The sequence below is a fragment of the Dendrobates tinctorius genome, unplaced genomic scaffold (genome assembly GCF_039654945.1).
Source record: "Dendrobates tinctorius isolate UK_male_01 unplaced genomic scaffold, ASM3965494v1 ptg000293l, whole genome shotgun sequence".
In the NCBI taxonomy this organism is placed as follows: domain Eukaryota; kingdom Metazoa; phylum Chordata; class Amphibia; order Anura; family Dendrobatidae; genus Dendrobates; species Dendrobates tinctorius.
The window spans coordinates 11,590,857-11,611,482 of NW_027361960.1; the positions used below are offsets into that span (position 1 = coordinate 11,590,857).

Below are 20,626 nucleotides of genomic sequence, written 5' to 3' on the forward strand. Positions count from 1 at the left end.
CATTTTCAGATTTGATTAAATGTTGCAGATAAAATGTAATTCCTTCATTATTTTTCTGATTTTGTTTTTCCATTGTTTATTGTGCTGCAAAAATGCCATCAAGATTATTCCGGTCACAACAATTGCAGCAAGCCTCCCAAACGTCCTGGATCCAGCGAGACAGTCCCGATTTTGACTGCCTGACCACTGTCCCGGGTGGGAGCTTGTTTTTCCCGCACTGCAATGATAAGCCGCCACGCCCCCCCATGCCCCCACCCCATCCATTCCTCGCCCTTTCAGAGAGACCCACCGCAGCCCCTCACTGAAATCCCAGCAATGACATCGCTAGGTCACAGGAGAGGAGGAGTCAGGGGTCACATGATCAGGGGCCTCAGTGTTTTCAGGACCCTGCAAGGCTGGTAGTCATGGTGCTTGATGAGGGGAAGTTTATTTGAGGGGTCAGGAGGGGCTTATAGGGTGGATGTAGCAGAACTGTGTATGTACGAGGTGTACAGAGCGGAGTCGCGTGTGTATTGTGTGTGCAGAGTTGAGCTGTGTGTCTACGGAGCAGAGCCGTGTGTGTGTGCACGGTGTACAGAGCAGAGCCGCTTGTGTACAAGATGTATGGAGCGGAGCTGTGTTTGTGTACGAGGTGTGCTGAGCAAGCTGCAGCTGCATGTGTACGAGGTGTGCGGAGCGCGTGTGTACGAGGTGTACAAAATGGAGCCCTGTGTGTACGAGGTTTACGGAGCTGAGCCGTGTGTACGGAGCAGAACAGAGCCGCATGTGTATGAGGTTTATGGAGTAGAGGCATGTGTGTACTGAGTGGACCCGTGTGTGTGGGAGGTGTGCGGAGCGGAACCATGTGTGTATGAGGTGTGCGGAGCTGTGCGTGTAGAATGTGTATGGTGGGGAGCATTTATACCTCCCAACCATCCCGGATCCAGTGGGACAGTCCCGATTTTGAGAGTCTGCCCCACTGTCCCGGACGGGAGCTTTCTTTTCCCGCGGACACAGGAGTACACAGCGGAGCCCCGAGGAGCACTTTAAAATTTGCACTAGACGTTCCACCGGAAGTGACGTGATGGAATCTGACCGAAAATGAGGTAATTTTGGGAGGAGATTGTGACAGAACCATGGAGGCACTTTAGGGAATGCTTCAGATCCATCACCCTGTCCTCCTCCGACAACACGGACAGTGGAATCGCCTTGGAATCAGGGATGCGGGCCATGTGAGCGGATCATGATATGTCCTGTATCGGGGGGCTCAGATGGGCATTACAATGGGAGCCGGGCTGCTATAGTATCTTTATAGAATCTTTCTCTCTCTCTGTTCTTTCTTTACCTCTACTCTTTCTTTCTCTCTCTGTTTCTTTCTCTGTTCTTTCTTTCTCTCTCTCTGTTCTTTCTGTCCCCTCTTTCTTTCTCTGTTCTTTTTTTCTGTCCCCTCTTTCTTTCTTTCTCTGTTCTTTCTTTCTCTCTTTCTCCTCTTTCTTTCTCTCTGTTCTTTTTCTTTCTCTCTGTTCTTTTTTCCCCTCTTTCTCTCTCTCTGTTCTTTCTTTTTTTTCCCCTTCCTTCTTTCTTTCTCTCTGTTCTTTTTTTCTTTCCCTCTCTCTGTGTTCTTTCTTTCTCTCGCTCTGTTCTTTCTTTTTTTCCCCCTTCCTTCTTTCTTTCTCTCTGTTCTTTTTTTCTTTCCCTCTCTCTGTGTTCTTTCTTTCTCTCGCTCTGTTCTTTCTTTTTTCCCCTCTTTCTTTCTCTCGCTCTGTTCTTTCTTTCGCTCTGTTCTCTTTTTCCCCCTCTTTTTTCTCTCTGTTCTTCCTTTCTTTCTCTCTCTGTTCTTTCCTCTCTCTCTTTCTCTCTGTTTTTTCTTTCCCCTCTTTCTTTCTCTGTTTTTCCTTTCTCTCTGTTCTTTCTTTCTCTGTCTGTTTTCTTTTTTTCTCTCTCTGTTCTTTCTTTCGCTCTCTGTTCTTTCTTTCCCCTCTTTATTTTTTCTCTCTCTGTTCTTCCTTTCTCTTTCTGTTCTTCCTTTCTCTCTCTTTATTCTTTTTTTCTCTCTCTGTTCTTTCTTTCTGTTCTTTCTTTCTGTTCTTTCTTCTCTCTCTGTTCTTTCTTCTCTCTCTGTTCTTTCTTCTCTCTCTGTTCTTTCTTCTCTCTCTGTTCTTTCTTCTCTCTCTGTTCTTTCTTCTCTCTCTGTTCTTTCTTCTCTGTTCTTTCTTCTCTCTCTGTTCTTTCTTTCTCTCTGTTCTTTCTTTCTCTCTCTGTTCTTTCTTTCTCTCTTTGTTCTTTCTCTCTCTCTGTTCTTTCTTTTCCTCAGTACCAGTCAATGTGCCCAAAGTACCAGCCACTGTGCCCTCAGTACAAGTCAGTATGATCAACAGTGCTAAATGGGTGCCATTGGGGCGTGGACATGGGTGTGACTAGTTGTGAAATGGGTGTGGTCGGGCTTGGCCTAAAATTTGCAGCTGTGCGCGCCGCAGCCTTTCTCCCTCCTTCCCTTCTTCAAAAGTTGGGATGTATGATTATGGTGATAATAAACTTACAAAGTTCTGGGTTTGTTTTAGTTAAAAGATGACAAAAAATTCATAAAACCCTTTAAAGAAAACCAGGGATATGTAAAATTATTTTTTTTCTTATGATGGAGCTGTGTGATCATGTTTATTGTATGTCGTGTTGACATTTTATTTGCAATACTTTGCAGTAGATATAACATTTTGAGGGGGTTTTTTTTGCATTTTTGCCCCATAAAGTATGATGCCAACAAAAATGCCTCTCAAACACAGTATGATTCCTACATAGCACCCTCCAGATGCACAGTATGATCCTACTGTACTCCCATGGCAAAGTATGATGACCTCACTGATCTCAGCGCTGCTTCGTTGCTAATTCTCTGATTATGTCAGAACTGCAGCACCCGGTAATCTAACTGATACATCCTTTGATTGAGCTTCTCTTTCCCGACATCAGGCTTTTCCAAGATGAGCTAGCAAAAACCTGCTGACAGATTCCTTTTAACTGCATTTAGATTTCCAGTACGTTATATGGTAAAATGGTGTAATTGAAAACTATATCTTGCACCGTTAAAAAAGAAAAAAAAAATTCACATTTTTTTCTATGGAAAATTAAGTTATGGCTCTTGGAAGAAAAAAAAAGTACAAAAACAGTAAATGGCCGTGGTACACAGTGCTCAGTGTCTGGCCATTAACAATTAAAAAGTCATTAGCAATTCATCTTTAACATTTCCATTGAAAGCTGCTGCAATATTTGGGGGGTGGCATTGTGCTACACATGTGCTGTATCTGTCATGTGGTAATATTACTTTTAGCACTCGCACCACCGTGTAACTCAGACAAGTGCTATCCCATTTATCATCACTCGGAACAATGTTATTCAATGGGGCCGTGCTGATGACCGATTTCTTTACTGACAGAATCTGTCTATGAAAAGTGCAGCATTCTGCAATTTCGCTTCCAAATCGATAGGTGAGAGAAAAAAAAAATGCATGCCATGTTGACCATCAGTATACGGACCAATGACTGATGGTCCGTATAGTAATAGTCAGCATGGCATGCACTTTTTATGCATACATTACAGTTCTATCACAGGTAACTGTACATGGTCCTGTAAGTGATTAATATCCATAGAAGAGAGAAGACAAGCAAAATACTTCTAAATCTATAAAATGTTCATGATATATTGGTAAAGAATAATACTTGTTTTCATACATTTTGTGTTTTGTTTTTTAGTGATTGTTATATGCAAACTTGGGAATGATTCACAAAAAGCTGTGAAGATACTACAGGAATTTTCAACCAGAAGCACGTCTAAATTTGAGGCTAAAGATATTATAGGCGGATTGATGGCCTGGTCTGGAAAGATTGATTCCACTTTTCCACAATACTGAAGTTTCATTCCTTGATGCAGTTCCAGGTCATTTGCCTACGCTACTATTAAAATCAAATTGAAATGTTTGTTTGTTTTTTTTATAAATTTTTAAAACCTTGGCTGCAATATATGGTACAGATAAAGACTTTTTTTCTCACACTGAGTTCACATAGAAAGTTGTCATTTGATGAGAAATAGAATGGAACCCACGATCGCTGCTATAAGGCTGGCGGATAGTGAATATTTTTTCTATTTATTCGAAAAAGTAGAAATGGGTATGGTCGAAGATGGAAGGTGCTTTACCTTTTTAGATGCAGACTAAAGAGCAGATCTAATTTGATGCAGGTGTTAGTTTTGGGAATGAAAATTTATAGGGTGATTCCATAATTTTTTCCCTCAGAATTGAGTGATTCACTGGGGAACGCAATTTTTTAGGAGTTAGGTCAGAAAACTGTTCTTAATTAATTTTTGGATGCTGAATCCAGAAATGATCTCAGTTTTTCTCTATCACGTCAAGTTTTTGAACTATAGGATTTTTGTCTTCTCAAAAATATGTAAACTACTGTACCTAAAAAGTTTTTTTTTTTTTTAAATAGTACAAATATGAACAAAAAATGAAAGTATAAGAAATAGGCATGACAAATATGTTTTTTAACACTATCATGTTTTTTACAAAGGATATATATATTTATATATATGCAAGTATTTAAGGTAAAAATGTACATTTATAGCTTTTTCTGGAGTGTTTAACTTGAGGACAATCACGTTTGATGCTCCAGCAATAGTCAGCCATCATATGTACATCCCATCTACCCTGGTAACGGTCTTCCATAACCTTCAAATCTTGGTGAAATCGTTCACCTTGCTCATCGCTAACAGCACCAAGATTTTCCGGAAAGTTGGCAAGATGGCAATGCAGAAAATGTAGTTTAATACTCATGTTGCAACCAAGCGCTTTGTAGCTCTCCAATAGTTTCTGAACAATTTCTTTGTAATTACTTGCACGTGTATTTCCAAGAAAGTTCTTGACGACGTCTTTGAATGATAACCAAGCATTCTTCTCAAGATCTGACATAGTCCCAGTGAAATGTTCATCTTTGATGAGTTGTCGAATTTGTGGACCATCAAACACACCAGCCTTGATTTTTTTCAATGGACAGTCCAGGAAGTGCCAAAATGATGTACTTAAAACAGTCGCCGTCAGTTGGCAATGCTTTTTACAAATTGCTTCATGAGACCTAGTTTTATGTGCAGAGGTGGGAATAGTATATTCTTCCTGTCAACAAGTGGCTGATGTAGAATGTTAGGATCTCCAGGTTTAAGACCAGATCTTGGAGGCCAATTCGACTCAACCCAATGCTTTTCTCGAGCTCTGCTATCCCACATACAGAGAAAGCAGGGATACTTTGTGTACCCACGTTGCTGACCAAGAAGGAAGCAAACCATTTTAAGGTCAACACAGATGATCCAATTGTGTGTGTCATATTTCAATAACTCTCTTTACATCTCCATGTTCTTCACGAAGAGAGACAGAATGCCCAGTAGGGACTGCACCAAATAAATTGCCATTGTGTAGAAGGACACACTTAAGACTCCGCTTTGAGCTATCAATAAACAGTCGCCATTCATTTGGATTGTACATTGAAAGCCCTAATTCTTGTAGTAAACCAGGAATATCATGGCAAAACACAAAACCGCTGTCACACCGAAAGTACTGCAAAAATGTACTTTCTCTAGTACGAAAGTATGATACCTTCGCTCCTTGTTCAAGTAACTGTTTCTCATTCAGCCTTGATGCTAGTAATTCTGAAGCTTTTTTTGATAAGCCCAATTCACGTGCTAAATCATTTAACTCGTGCTGATCAAATCCCTTACGAACTGAATCCTTGTGACTTTCAAATTCTGCATCATTGCTGTCACTGTGTTCGTCAACATCACTCAGAACTTCTAGAGATGGTAGCTGTTCGAAAACTGGCACTGGAATTTCAGCTGAATGAGGCATTTGTCTGATAGCTGACGGTAGATTGGATATTCTATTTTACTTTTATTTTTCCTGTTAAATCCTGATGTTTTGACTAAACAGAAGTAACAGTCTGTGGAATGACTTTTTTGCTCTCTCCACACCATGGGGATACCAAATGCCAACTTTTCACGTGTTCCTTTGGTCCACATCCGTAAACTCTCGACACACTGCTTGCACACTATGTGAGGGGCCCATGGCTTATCTTGATCACCGAGTTTTACTTTAAAATATGCAAAATATGCTTGTTTGACAAATGCACTGATGTTTGCCCTTTGAACTGGAATGGTGAAAACACCACAAATATAGCAGAAGGAGTCAGGGTTGTTTAAGCATTTATGACGAGAGGAAGAAGGAGCAGACATGATCTGAAACAAAGGAAATATGTACATAAGTAAATAAAACACTGAGATGGAAATTTACAAGCTTTGAAAACTAACAAAGAAAAAAATCATAAAAGATATATAAATTACAACTAAGCGCCCAATGTAAAGAGAAAAGCTATCACAAATCCTATTTATTCCTACTATGATACATTTTTTGTGTAAAGATATTGATAATTATGACTTATTGGGAGCTGTACACACCTCTCACCACACTGTCTCAGTTGTGACTACTCTTACAAGTTGCCACGTAGCTCTATATGAGTCGAATTGTACTCAGATAACAAGTTTTATTACAGAAATCAGTGCAATTGTGCTTCTATGGCAGGTAAGTTGAGGAGGAAAAACTTGACGTGATAGAAAAAAACTGACTACATTTTTGGAATCGGCATGCCAATTTTAGTATAAATCAGCTCAAAAACCTAACTCAACAGAAAATTTTTTTCAAATTGTTCCCCCTATGCTTGGTATAAAAAAGTAACCATTACTGACTACCACATTTTTTGTTCTTGATTTCTTTTAGTGTTTCTTAAAGCCAGAAAGTTGCCATGTCTGTGATCTGTTTTTTTTTCTACAAAATTAAACAACTGAATGAACATCCTCCAAGGCCGGTGATTCCTTAATTTTTGCCAGGGGTTGTATATTTGTATATGTGTGCGTGTGTGTGTGTGTGTGTGTATATATATATATATATATGTATATATATAATATGTGTGTGTGTTATATATATATATATATATATATATATATATATATATATATACTGTAGTTGTGTATGTGTGTATATATATACAGTACAGACCAAAAGTTTGGACACACCTCATTCAAAGAGTTTTCTTTATTTTCATGACTATGAAAATTGTAGATTCACTCTGAAGGCATCAAAACTATGAATTAACACATGTGGAATTATATAATTAACAAAAAAGTGTGAATCAACTGAAAATATGTCTTACATTCTAGGTTCTTCAAAGTAGACACCTTTTGCTTTGATTATTGTTTTGCACACTCTTGGCATTCTCTTGATGAGTTTCAAGAGGTAGTCACCGGAAATGGTCTTCCAACAGTCTTGAAGGAGTTCCCAGAGATGCTTAACACTTGTTGGCCCTTTTGCCTTCACTCTGCGGTCCAGCTCACCCCAAACCATCTCGATTGGTCTGGTGACTGTGGAGGCCAGGTCATCTGGCGTAGCACCCCATCACTCTTCTTGATCAAATAGCCCTTACACAGCCTGTCCCTCTTGTACTGCGCTACCTCTCTGTGTATGACCCTCTGCCTGTGACTTGACTATTCTTTGCTCGTCCCTCTGGTACCGCACAGCCCTCTCCGTGTAAGAACCCTCGCTTTCCTGACCTGCGTTTTCCTCTCCTCTTCTACAGTTTCCCTGCAGTAGGTACATTATATCATCTGCAGCAGTAGGACGCTAAGCCCCACCCCATGCAGTCACATGATCTAGGTCCTGGGACTCCTTACTATTTTCAGTGCCGCAGGTCCTGTCTGCTTGAACCGTCACTACTGTATTGGACCCCGCGCTCTCCCATAGTGTGGGTAAGTCACCCTGCTCTGCGTGGCAGTTTGCCGACGCCGACAGGGTCCTGACATTAGAGTCCTGGCATTCACATGTGTTAATTCATAGTTTTGATGCCTTCAGAGTGAATCTACAATTTTCATAGTCATGGAAATAAAGAAAACTCTTTGAATGTGAAGGTGTGTCCAAACTTTTGGTCTGTACTGTGTATATATGTGTGTGTGTGTGTGTATGTATATATATATATATATATATATATATATATATAATGTGCATATATAAAAATATAATATTGTAGGGAACCATACTCACTCGGCTGCGGTTGAGGTAGGAGCAGGGAGCGGTATTCCTGAAATGTCCAAGCAAGTTTATTAAAACAGCATAAACTGCTCTGGATAGGAAAACAAATGCACAGCCTTTTCTAGCACAAAGTAACAAACAGAAAAATTAACAGTTCATATAGTACTGCAGGTCCGCCCGCTCAGGTCAGTGTCTTTAGCATACATACAATGGAGGTCTCCACACCTCCAGCCACAGACACTGAATGAGGCAATTGGCCTCCATTTTATTAGCCAAACCACGCCCCTGGGGTGGGGATATGTGAGCGGTCATTCCCACCCATCTCTTATGACCGCTCGTAAAACCCGGCCCTGGAATGGCCAAATAACTGTTAAAATTAATAAAAACAGGAATGTAATTATTTGGAAATCTCTTACAGCTATATTTTATTCACAACAAAACACATCAGAAGATAAAAGTTAGACATTTTTCCATTTTATTTGAAAAAATTAGAAATTGATGGCAGCAACCCATCTAAAAAAAGTAATGACATTCCTGTGTAGGTCTGCCATCGTGTAACATCACTGCTCAGGTCGAGCATATTGAAATTCTCGGGTGCTCGACCTGAGCAAAAAGCCCAATGTAAGTCTATGGGAAACCCGAGCATTTTTGCAGTGACCCCCCCCTCGGGTGGGGGGGGCTTTTTAGGGTCTAAAAATGTCAGAAATTGATGGGAACAGTTGTCAAATGACATGGGAATATCATGGGGAAGACCCCTGGAAGCATCTCTGACTCCCAAGTCACTGCTGTGAACAATTTTGTCAGTCTTATGCCAGTTTTCCAGGCACACAATAAAACATACAAAAATGAAACCAAAATTGATTTTCCTGGGAAATATGTTAAGGAACATCCTTTCCAGGGTAATGATTTGTATGTTAAGCAAAATAAATAAACCCCCCCCCCCCCAAAAAAAAAAAATGTTCCTCCACCACTTGTGCTATGTTCACATGTAGCGATTTTGATGCGTTTTTCAACTTTAGCATTGCTCTCAACCAAGACAACTGCATTCACTGGGAAATGTCCTGTTTCATTTATGAAGGAGGGACTGTTAGAGTAGGTGGACCATCAGGTGGACATTAATATTCTTAAAGGGACAGCAACTAGTCCTCACTATTCTTAGAGAGCCATCAGCCGGCTATGTTTTGTTGTTCCCATTATTAAACAGTGGTTTTCTATACTGTTATTGCCTATGCATTGAGTGCAAGGTCTGCCCCAAATTTGGACACAATCCAATAACCCATTGAACAGACGTCCTGGATGGCCACATGAAACCAAAGTTCCCATTACTATAAAATTGGTAGTCCCATACTGTTCGCCAATGCATTTAATGGAAGGCCTGGCCTGCTCCAAAGTTTAGCGCACCCCAAAAACCCTTTGAACCAATGTACTGGATGGCTGCATGAAACCAAAGTTCCTATTATTAATTTGCTACTCCCATAAAGTTTGCCCATGAAGTGAATACAAGTCCTGCTCCAAATTTGAAAGCACCCCAATAACCCAAAAAACAGACGTCCTGTATGCCCACATGAAACGAAAGTTCCCATTATTATGTTTTGGTTTTTTTTTTACTACCAGAAAGTTTGCCCATGAAGTGAATGCAAGACCTGCTTCAAATTTGGACGCACCCCAATAACCCATTGAACAGACGTACTGGATGGCCACATGAAACCAAAGTTCCCATTCTTATTTATTTGTTACTGCCATACGGTTAGCCTATGCATTGAATGCAAGGCCTGCCCTGCCCCAAAGTTACAAAACCCCAATAACGCTTTGAACCAACGTACTGGATGGCCACATGAAACCAAAGTTCCCATTATTAGAAATTTGGTACTTCCATATTGTTTGCCTATGCATTGAATGCAAGGCCTGCCCTGCCCCAAAGTTACACGCACCCCAATATCGCTTTGAACCAACTTACTGGATGGCCACATGACACCAAAGTTCCCATTCCTATTTATTAGGTACTGCCATTTTGTTAGCCTATACACTGAATGCATAGCCTGCCCTGCCCCAAAGTTACACCCACCCCAATAACCCTTTGAACCAACGTACTGGATGGCCACATTAACCCAAAGTTCCCATTCTTATTTATTTGGTACTGCCATACTGTTAGCCTATGCATTGAATGCAAGGCCTGCCCTGCCCCAAAGTTACATGCACCCCAATAACCCTTTGATTTCATGTGGCCATTCAGGACGTTGGTTCAAAGTTCCCATTATTATTAATTTGCTACTCCCATAATGTTTGCCCATGAAGTGAATGCAAGGCCTGCTCCAGATTTGGATGCACCCCAACACCCCTTGGAAGAGACGTGTAGGCGAGCCTCCTAAAAATCTTTTCCCAATTTAAAAGAGCGGGTCTCCTATACTTGTAATGCCTATACACTAAGTGTATGGGCTGACAAACATTTCCCCCTGGGGGGTACACATCAACATACTGTGTAAACTTTTTTTTAGGGGCATCATTAACACCATTGAAAACAATAATGTTGCTGTTGCATCACGGAACATGTTCACCCTGGTGATCTAGTGTTGGTGTCTGAAGAGACGTGGTGTCATGATCCCAGTGCAGATTTTGACCTGCACGTCAGGGGTTAATGTCTTGTGCTCAGTGCAGGCTTGACCTGCACGCCGGGGGTTAATTATTGTAGCCTGTCTTTGGCTCAAGGAGGGCTTCTTTTAGCCCTGGGAGACTCCAATCCCTGTCAGTTATACTTTTGCCTTTGGCCGAGTGTGGTGACCCCTGTGTGCCTGTTTTGAGGATCCCTGTAGTAGAATCCTGCACTTACCTTCAGCATCAACATTGTCAAGGTTGTTTGTGCTGCATGTGGTCCGATTGCATGGGGTACCCCTGAATGTTGTGTCTGACAGAGGTGTGCAGTTTGTGGCCAAATTTTGGAGGGCATTCTGTAAGAAATTGGGCATCTCACTCTCCTTCTCCTTGGCATATCACCCGGAGAGTAATGGTCGGACGGAACGCACCAATCAATCCCTGGAACAGATTCTCAGGTGTCTGACCTCCACCAGACAGGAGGATTGGTGTGATGTGTTACCGTTGGCGGAGTTTGCTTTTAACAACCGGGTGAATCAATCCACCAACATGTCCCCATCCCTGGTCAATTATGGGTTTAATCCTCATTTTGGGGAGTTTTCACGGGTGGATTCCGGTTGTCCAGGGGCGGAGGGATCCGTTCAATTGTTAAAAAACCTCTGGGCTGAAGTTCGGGCAATATTTCTCAGGCCCAGGGGAGGTATAAATATTTTGCTGACAAAAAGAGAGCCCCGGGATACATGTTTCAGGTAGAGGAGAAGGTTTGGCTTTCCACACGTAACATCAACTTGAAGGTACCATTAGCTAAATTGGGACCAAAGTTCATTGGTCCGTATGAGATTGTAGAAATAGTCAACCCAGTGGCAATATAGGCTGCATCTACCCGCCTCCTTAAAAATATCCAATGTGTTCCATAAATCGCTGTTGAAACCCGAGGGGTCTGTCAAGGAGGACTCCGAGCTTGTTGTTCCTCCAGTGTTGGTGGAGGGTCACTTGGAGTATGAGGTCGGACATATTGTGGACTCTCGGCGGGTGCGCTGCTCCTTGCAGTATGTGGTCCACTGGAAGGGATATGGACCGGAGGATCGCTCGTGGGTTCCTGCTCACTCTGTACATGCAGATCGCCTGGTTCAGGCTTTCCATGCCAAATACCCAGGGAAGCCTGGGGGTCCAGTGGCCGTTGAGGTTTTGACCTGCACGTCAGGGGTTAATGTCTTGGGCTCAGTGCAGGCTTGACCTGCACGCCAGGGGTTAATTATTGTAGCCTCTCTTTGGCTCAAGGAGGGCTTCTTATAGCCCTGGGAGACTCCAATCCCTGTCAGTTATACTTTTGCCTTTGGCCGAGTGTGGTGACCCCTGTGTGCCTGTGCCTTCTGATTGTCTTCTAGCTTGCTTATATGGTTTTGACCCGGTTCTGTCCCCTGTTGTGAGTTTGTCTCTTGATTCTGTACTGTTTATCTGCTTCTCTGGTTTCTGACGCATTGCCTATGTCCTGACTAGTCTCTGATTGCCCCTCTTGTACTTTGCTGCTATCTCCGTGTATGACTCATTGCTTACATTCTGACTGCTCTCTGCTTGTCCCTCTGGTACCGCGCTGCCCTCTCTGTCTGTGTATGACCCTCGTTTGTCTGATTTGAGGATCCCTGTAGTAGAATCCTGCACTTATCTCCAGCAGCAGAACGCTAAGCCCCGCCCCCTGCAGTCACATGATCGTAGGTCCTTCACTGCTTTCTACCTTCAGTGACACAGGTCCTGTGAGCCTGGAGCATGCATCGTCACTACTGCTGCCCCGCTCCACAGGTATCTTTGGGCACAGGTTTATACTCAGGACATGCGCACAGGCTCAGTGAGCAAGTGCAGTGCAGTGCAGTGTTCCTGACACGTGGAGGATGGCTTCCTAAAAATCTTTTCCCATTTTAAAGGAGTGGGTCTCCTATACTTGTAATGCCCATACACTAAGTGTATGGGCTGGCAAACATATTCCCCTGGGGGGTACACATCAACATACTGTGTAAACTTTTTTTTACTGGCATTAAGAACACCCTTTAACACAATAGCATGGCTGTTGCATCACTGACCACGGTCACCATGGTGGTGGATGATGAGGATGAGGATAACAGCAAATAGCCAAAATCAGGAAGCGTATACCCATGTGTGAGTATGAAGAGGTGCATGGGAATATACCTCCCAAAAAGACTCATTTTGAGTTTTTTACACTGCTATCATTCAGTGGTATAGAGAAGTCTGGCCCAATCCAGCCCTTGTTCATTTTTATAAGAGTCAGCCTGTTTGCATTTTCAGTTGACAGGAGGATGTGCTTATCAGCTATAATTCCACCAGCGGCACTAAAAACCTGCTCTGACAAAACGCTAGCGGCAGCGCAGGCCAGGACCTCCAAGGCGTAGAGAGCCTGTTCATACGACGTGTCCAGCTTGGATACCCAATCATTATAAGGCACGGAGGACGTTGGTGTGGTCAGCAAGGTACTCCCTCAGCATCTTCCAAAACTTTGCACTCATTGTGACAGTACTCCGAGCCTCAGGGCCTCTGCGATGGGAGGGTCTGAGAAAACTTTCCCAGAACTTTGCCAGTGATCCCCTGCTTCTGCTGGATTGGAGTTGTCTCTCTCGCCTGTACTCCTTGATTGTCCAACGAACTGTGACCTCTGACGCCAGCGTTTTCAGATTCAATTTTTTTTAATAATTCCACAACAAGGGCCTTCTGGTACTGCACCATTTTAGTACACCTGTCTGCCTCTGGAAGAAGAGATTGAAAGTTCTCCTTGTAGTATGGGTCTAGGAGTGTTACCAACCAGTAATGACTGTCACCCAAAAATTTGAGAATACGAGGGTCACGGCAAAGGCAGTGCAACATAAAGTCAGCCATGCGTGTCAGACTGCTAATAGGCAAAACTTCCGTGTCCTCGCCAAGAGGACTACTGACTTTGCTCGCCTCCTCCTCTTCCTCCCTGTCTTCAGGCCATCCACGCTGAACAGACGGTATGACAGTTGTGCTTGTAGTACCGTCTATAGTGCAAGAAATTAGCTCCTGTTCTTCCTCCTCTTCCTCATTGTCAACCAATCCACGCTGGGATGACGTGAGGCTGGGCTGTGTGTAATCACCCTGTATGGTTCCTTGCTCCATCTCATCGTGCTCCACCTGCAATGCATCCTCTTTCATTGTGAGCAGAGAGAGTTTCAGAACACAGAGAAGCGGGTTGGTGACACTAATTATGGCGTCATCGCCACTCACCATCTTGGTGGACTCCTCAGAGTTTTGTAGGATTGTACATATGTCTGACATCCATGTCCACTCCTGAGGTCTTATATGTGGAGACTGAACTGAATACCGACTGCCTTGTTGATGTTGGTAGTCAACAACTGCCCTCTTCTGCTCACAAATCCTTTCCAACATCTGCAGTGTAGAGATCCTACTCATGGGGACATCACAGACCAGTCAGTGACCCAGAAGTTACAAACACTGCTGAAGCGCGGCAAGGGTGGTGGAAGCTGTAGCTGACTTCATAAAATGGGCACACAGGCAGTGTACTTTCACAAGCAAATCCGGCAGCTCCGGGTAGCTTTTGAGAAACCATTGAAAAATGAGGTTAAGCACATGGGCCAGGCTTGGTACGTGTGTGAGCTCGCCTCAGAGCCGCCACCATGTTCCGGCCATTTTCACACATGACCATGCCTGGCTGTAGGTTCAGCGGTGTCATCCACAGATCTGCCTGCTTTCAGAGCTGTCCACAATTCTTCAGCATTGTGCGGTTTGTCACCTAAGCATATTAACTTCAGCACAGCCTGTTGCCGCTTGGCTGAGGCAGTGCTGCAGTGCTTCCAGCTTGTGACTGATGTGGGCATTTTGGAGATGGAGGCTGAAGAGGAGGAGGAGGTGCAGGAGCTGTAGACTGTGGGGGGGGGAACCCTGATTGACGTAGGGCCCGCACTCCTTGGCGTCAGGAGGACGTATTCCTTCCAAAGGTCCGACTGGGTCCCGGCTTCCACTATGTTAACCCAGTGTGCCATCAGCGAGATGTACGGTACCTGCCCAGAAGAACCTGTCCACGTGTCCTTGTTAGGTGGACTTTCCCAGTAACAACATTGTTGAGGGCATGGCTAATGTGGGACATGTGCTTGTGTGTTACATTCCAAGGACTGGGGTATGGACAACTGAACGCTGCTCTGGGACAAAGATGATGATGGTGTTAGTTGAGTGTATGCAACGACTGGTGCAGGGCAGGAGGCATCTTCACATGCACCATGGACATGGGATTGGCTTGCACGCACAACAGCGGAAGAAGCAGTGTTGTCACCAGCCAACAGTGTTCCTGGATCCTGGGGTTCGGCCCACAAAGTCGGGTGCTTTGCTGCTATGTGCCTGATCATGCTGGTGATGGGCAGGCTGGTAGTTTTTTTACCCCTGCTGATGCGGGCATTGCAAGTGGTGCAAATGGCCTGTTTGGGGTTATCGGCATAGTCTTTAACAAACAACCAGACTCTGGAAGACTTAACACTTGTACTGGAAACTTCCATTGTGTTGGTGTTCTGGGGAACGGTTGCCCATCTTCTGTTTGCGGCCAACACAATGCTACTTCCTGCCTGCTGGGGTGCTACGCCTCCCTCCCCCTGTGTGCTGCTGTCCTCGCTCTGCATGTCCTCCTGCCAGGCTGGGTCAGTTACTATATCATCTACCACCTCCTCTTCTGCACCCTGGTCCTCCTGACTTTTGGGCAATTGTGTCTCATCATCGTCCACCTCTTGTGACACGCTCCCAGCGTCGCCTTTGTGTGAACGTGGCTGCTCCTTCAAATATTTGGGCATCGCTACATGCAATCTCCTCTTGCCCAGCTTCAAGTGCATCAGGAGAGAAGCTTGAATCTCTAAACGGAAAAGTGAACAGCTCTTCGGAGTGTCCAAGTGTGGGATCAGTTGTCTCCAGGCGCTCGGCATAGTGGGAGGAAGGGATATCAGGGTGAGGAATATGCGCTCCAGACTCACGGCTACTGAGACTTGACTGTGTGGAAGATAGGGTGGTGATGGCAACAAAGTGACTGGAAGCATTATCCGCTATCCAATCAACAACCTTTTGACACTGCTCTGGGTTCAATAGTGGTGTGACAGGAAGGTCGAGCGAGAAGATGTGGGTGTTTGCAGTGGCCCAATTTCAGCTTGCCCACATCCTCAGCCTCACCCTCTGCATTCACCATCACGTCCTCTTTCCCGTCCCTTGGCACACGCCTTGCCCATTTTAAATGGACTACAATATTTTGCACATTCACTACAAATGCCTGACTTTGGAGCAAAATTATATGTGATCCTTGTGTGGGAAAACCACAGTTTTCTGGCCTGTAGGTAACACCTTTTTTTTAAGCAAACTGGTGTCAATAATTAGACTTAGACACAGCAAAAAAAGTTGAATGGAGCACAAAAAATCTCCCAATTTTTAGCCCACAGATAGGTGAGGCGTGTGATGGAGATACCAGACTTTAAATTATCTGGACTTTTTAAAAAACCAACAAACAGCAAAATAGTGTCAATAACTAGGCTAAGACAACAGCAAAAACAGTTCAATAGAGCACAAAAAAATGCCCCAATTTTTAGCCCACAGATAGGTGAAGCGTGTGATGGAGATACCAGACTTTAAATTATCTGGCCTGTATTTTTTTTAACAGCAAAGAGTGTGAATAACTAGACTAAGGGTACCGTTACACCTAGCGATGCACCAGCGATCCCGACTAGCGATATGACGCAGTCAGGATCGCTGGTGCATCGCTAGGTGGTCGCTAGTGAGCTGCCACACAGGCAGATCTCACCAGCGACATCGCTGGGGACGGGGATCGCTACTTACCTGTCAGACGCGGTGATCCTGCGTCCTCCCGCCCGGCTCCACGCGTCGCTCATCACAGCAGGAAGCGCCACAGGAAGCTGACGACGAGAAATGATCCAGCAGCTTCTCGCGCGATCAGCGATTACCAGCGGGGGAGCCGGTCGGAGGTAAGTATCACATGCAGCGATATCGCTAGCAATATCGCTGCAACGTCACAAAATCGGTGACTTTGCAGCGATATTGCTAGCGATATCGCAGTGTGTAACGGGGGCTTAAGATGCAGCAAAGACAGTTCAATGGAGCCCTAAAAAATCCTCCAATTTTTAGCCCACAGATAGGTGAGGCGTGTGACAGAGATATCAGACTTTAAATTATCTGGCCTGTATTATTTTAAAAAACATCGAAATAGTGTGAATAACTAGGCCTAAGGCCTGTTTCACACTTCAGTTTTTCGTGTCAGTCAAAATCCGCCAAAAAGGCGGAAAGCAGATCCGTTATTAACTGATGTGAACGGATGCCACCGGATCCGTTTTTTTGACGGATCCGCCGAATGAAGAATTTTAAAGGAACCGCTGCCCGGGAAGGGGAGAGAGAGAGAGAATTTTTTTGTCCGCCAGAAAGGATTTCAGGGTTAAATTCCCGGCTGGCTTCCTTTCTCTGGGCATGCGCACTGTAAAATGCGGATCCTGCAGCAAAAAAAACGTTGCAGGGTCCGTCCAGGCATGTCGGCGGACGCAAAAAATTTGGCGGATCCGCAAAAAAACGGATCCAACGGATGGCCATCCGTCAAGATCCGCAGGTAATGCGACTCAATGGGGAAAAAAACATCCGCCAAAAAAAATGGCGGATCCGTTTTTTTAAAAAACCGGTGGATTTTGACTGATGGTCAAAAACGGAAGTGTGAAACAGGCCTAAGACACATCAAAAATAGTTCAATGGAACACAAAAAATCCCCCAATTTTTAGCCCACAGATTTTGTGAGGTGTGTGACAGAGATACCAGACTTTAATTACCTAGCCTTTAAAAAAAAAAAAACAGCAAGATAGTGTCAGTAACTAGGCTAAGACACAGCAAAAACAGTTCAATGTAGCACAAAAATGCCCCAATTTTTAGCCTACAGATAGACTTAAAATTATCTGGCCTGTATTTTTTTGCAGCAAAACTGTGTCAATACGTAGGCTAAGACACAGCAAAAAAAAATTAAATTGTGGGCTGAAATGGCACTATTTTGAGCGTAATGATATGTGAGACCCGTGATGCAGATACCCCACTTTAAAATATCTGGCCTGTTTTTTGTTGTTTTTTTTTGCAGCAAAATAGTGTCAATAACTAGACTAAAACACAACAAAAAAATTCAGTGGACCCCTGAAATGGCACAATTTTGAGCACAATGATAGGCGATCCGTGTGGCGGAGAAAACACAGTGTAAAATATTTGCCCTGTAAGTAAATTTTTTTTTTTAAGCAAACTGGTGTCAAGAACTTGTATAAAAGTTCTGGAAGCCACCACCCCTCCACAAAGATATAGATTTCAGTCTATGGAGAGGATTTACATAGGTTCCCATACAGATGAAGACTTTAGGCTAAGTGAGGATTGGCATTAGGCTAGGGTCCTGGAAACCGATAAACGCCTTAACGTGGCTTCCAGGTACACATAACTTGGCCATTTTATGCACTAAGCTTTCTCAATTTTTCATATTTCTATGCAGTAATGCAATTCATATTTTATGTTTGCATGCTATGGCGCTACGGAGTGCTTCCTTTTTTGTTTGAGTGTATATGAGTTGGTGACTCTAGGTTGAGCACCTGTTCACACTTAGTTTATGCTTGGATGTGACGGTCAGTTTTTTGAAATTTGTATTCATTAACCTTCTGACTGAGCACTCCACCTCTTAGCTGCAGGAATTTGTAATCACAGCAGGGTCACCACCCCTCCACATATTTAGTTTATACTTGGATGTGACGGTCAGTTTTTTGAAAAAAGAACTTGTATAAGACACTCCAAAAATTTTTTAGAGCACCACAAAAATAGCAGAATTTTCTGCGCACTCTGATGTGATCGCTGTGATGACCAAACCCCTGTTTAAAATACCTGCATTTTAACGCTGTACTATGGAAAGCATCTGGCTGTATTCTGCAGTGAAAGCCTACGACAAAAAAATCCTCCAATAAATAATTATAACAATAGAAATTTTATTGAACCATGTCTAAAACCATGAAATTTTATTGAACCATGTCTTGGGTTTGTGGGTATGATGTGCAAAGAAATCTTTTTACTCTGCAAGCTCCCAACATCATCTTGTATATTCTATTTATGAACTTTATGGAGTCCTTCTATTGAGTTATAATTAACCCAGTTTAGTCCGGTAGGATACGTTTAGTCCTGGTCTATTCACACTTCTTTGTGATCCATTTGAAAGCAATTTTGCTTCTATTTATTTATTTTGGGATCTTATTTGCAAAAATTTATTTTTGATTGTTGTTATCTGTGATGGACTGAATTTATCCCTCTGCACAATGTTTGCTGTTTTGTCCCTTTTTTTGTGTATTGTCTTCCCTTTTTTAAAGATTTTTAGATATGGATCAATAAAATTTCTATTTTTATAATTTATTGGAGGATTTTTTGTCGTAGGCTTTCACTGTTCTCATGGTTCTCCGTGTTTAAATTTGGGCAGTTTTTGTGTATTCTGCAGTGCCAACAAGCAAATGGAGGAAAAAAAGTGTGCTCTGGATTGCTTTTAAATAAAATAATCAGGTTTAAGATGCAATAACAAATTATTCCTGGCCACTGATACCTGGGTCTATGTAACTGGGTAACGGTCAATAACTGTAATAAGCAACAGCAGACAGTAATGGAATAGACCCTCTTGCTGTATACAATAAAGTGTGCCACATACACTGCCTGCCTACCTATCCCTGATATCTATAAACCCCGTAATTAGTCCTTAGAAGGGCTGTTGGTTTAGCTGGATTTGTGGATTCAACAATGGTATAACCACACTAACTGATACCCAATCTATTCTGTCCCTATCTCTGCAGTAACTCTCCCTACACTGGTGATTCCGGAGCTGAGTGTAACGAGCAGGGCGGCGCCAGGTCTGACGCTGCGCGGCCAGCCAATCACTGTAATGCCACAACCAACATGGCTGCAGCATTACACTGCGTGGCAGACAATCCCTGCATGTTGATTGGCGCTCTAAAGAGCGCCAAACATGCAGGGCAAGGACCCGAGCTTCCACCGAGCAACCCCGGAAATGATCGCCGATCTCTAAGCATCGCAAGCGCCTTGAGGCTCGGGTGAGTACCGAGCATTACCGAGCATGCTCGCTCATCATTAAACATCACCTCTTCTATTTACAACAGTGCGTAACTGTTTTGGAAGTGAGGAGACCAATTGCTGGAGTTTTGGGAGAGGAATATTGTCCCATTCTTATCTGAAGTAGGATTTCAGCTGCTTATTACAGTCCCTGGCCTTTGCTAGATTTTTCGTTTCATAATGAGCCAAATATTTTCTACCAGTGAAAGGTCCAGAGTCCAGACTGCAGGCGGGCACTTCATCTCCCGGACTCTTTTACTGTGAAGTCATACTGTTGTGATGGGTGCAGAATGTGTTTAGCACTGCTGAAATATGCAAGGCCTTCCCTGAAATAGACATCATCTGGATGGGAGCATGTGTTTCAAAACCTCTATATAATCCTCAGCATTGAAAGTGACTGTCTAGAGGTGTAAGCTGCTCATGTTATAGGCACTAAGTTGTGCATCTGTGAATTTCATAACTGTGTTCCAATTTACGCAGCATCCAGCACTATACAACTTTTTTTTAATTGGTGTTGTACATATCTGTATATACAGTGGGTAAATGTCACGGTGACCCGTCCTGTGTGACGCGACCTGCAGGCCTGTAACTAAAACAACAAGACGCGGCATGTGATACTGTCCTGTGTGACACGGCCCGCAGGCCGGTAGCTGAAACAGCAAGACACGGGGAAAGGGGAAAAAGTTGCAACGGTGGGCCCTGCGATAGGGAAAGGGGACGTGGAGACCTCCTGCACTCCCTGAGTCAGTGTCCCTAACGCTCCTAACGTTCCCTGTGCCAGTTCCGCACCGGGCGCCGATC

At 43.6% G+C, this 20,626-nt stretch overlaps 1 protein-coding gene across 1 annotated transcript in view; it reads left to right on the plus strand.

Moving 5' to 3' along the window:
- Nucleotides 1-6,865, plus strand: part of MOCS3 (molybdenum cofactor synthesis 3) — a 121,074-nt gene extending 114,209 nt beyond the window's left edge. The window contains exon 13 of the mRNA XM_073560129.1: nt 3,723-6,865. Within this exon, the coding sequence (XP_073416230.1) occupies nt 3,723-3,880 (158 nt within the window). The 3' untranslated portion in view covers nt 3,881-6,865. The remainder of the gene's footprint in view (nt 1-3,722) is intronic.
- Nucleotides 6,866-20,626: the final 13,761 nt, after the last annotated feature.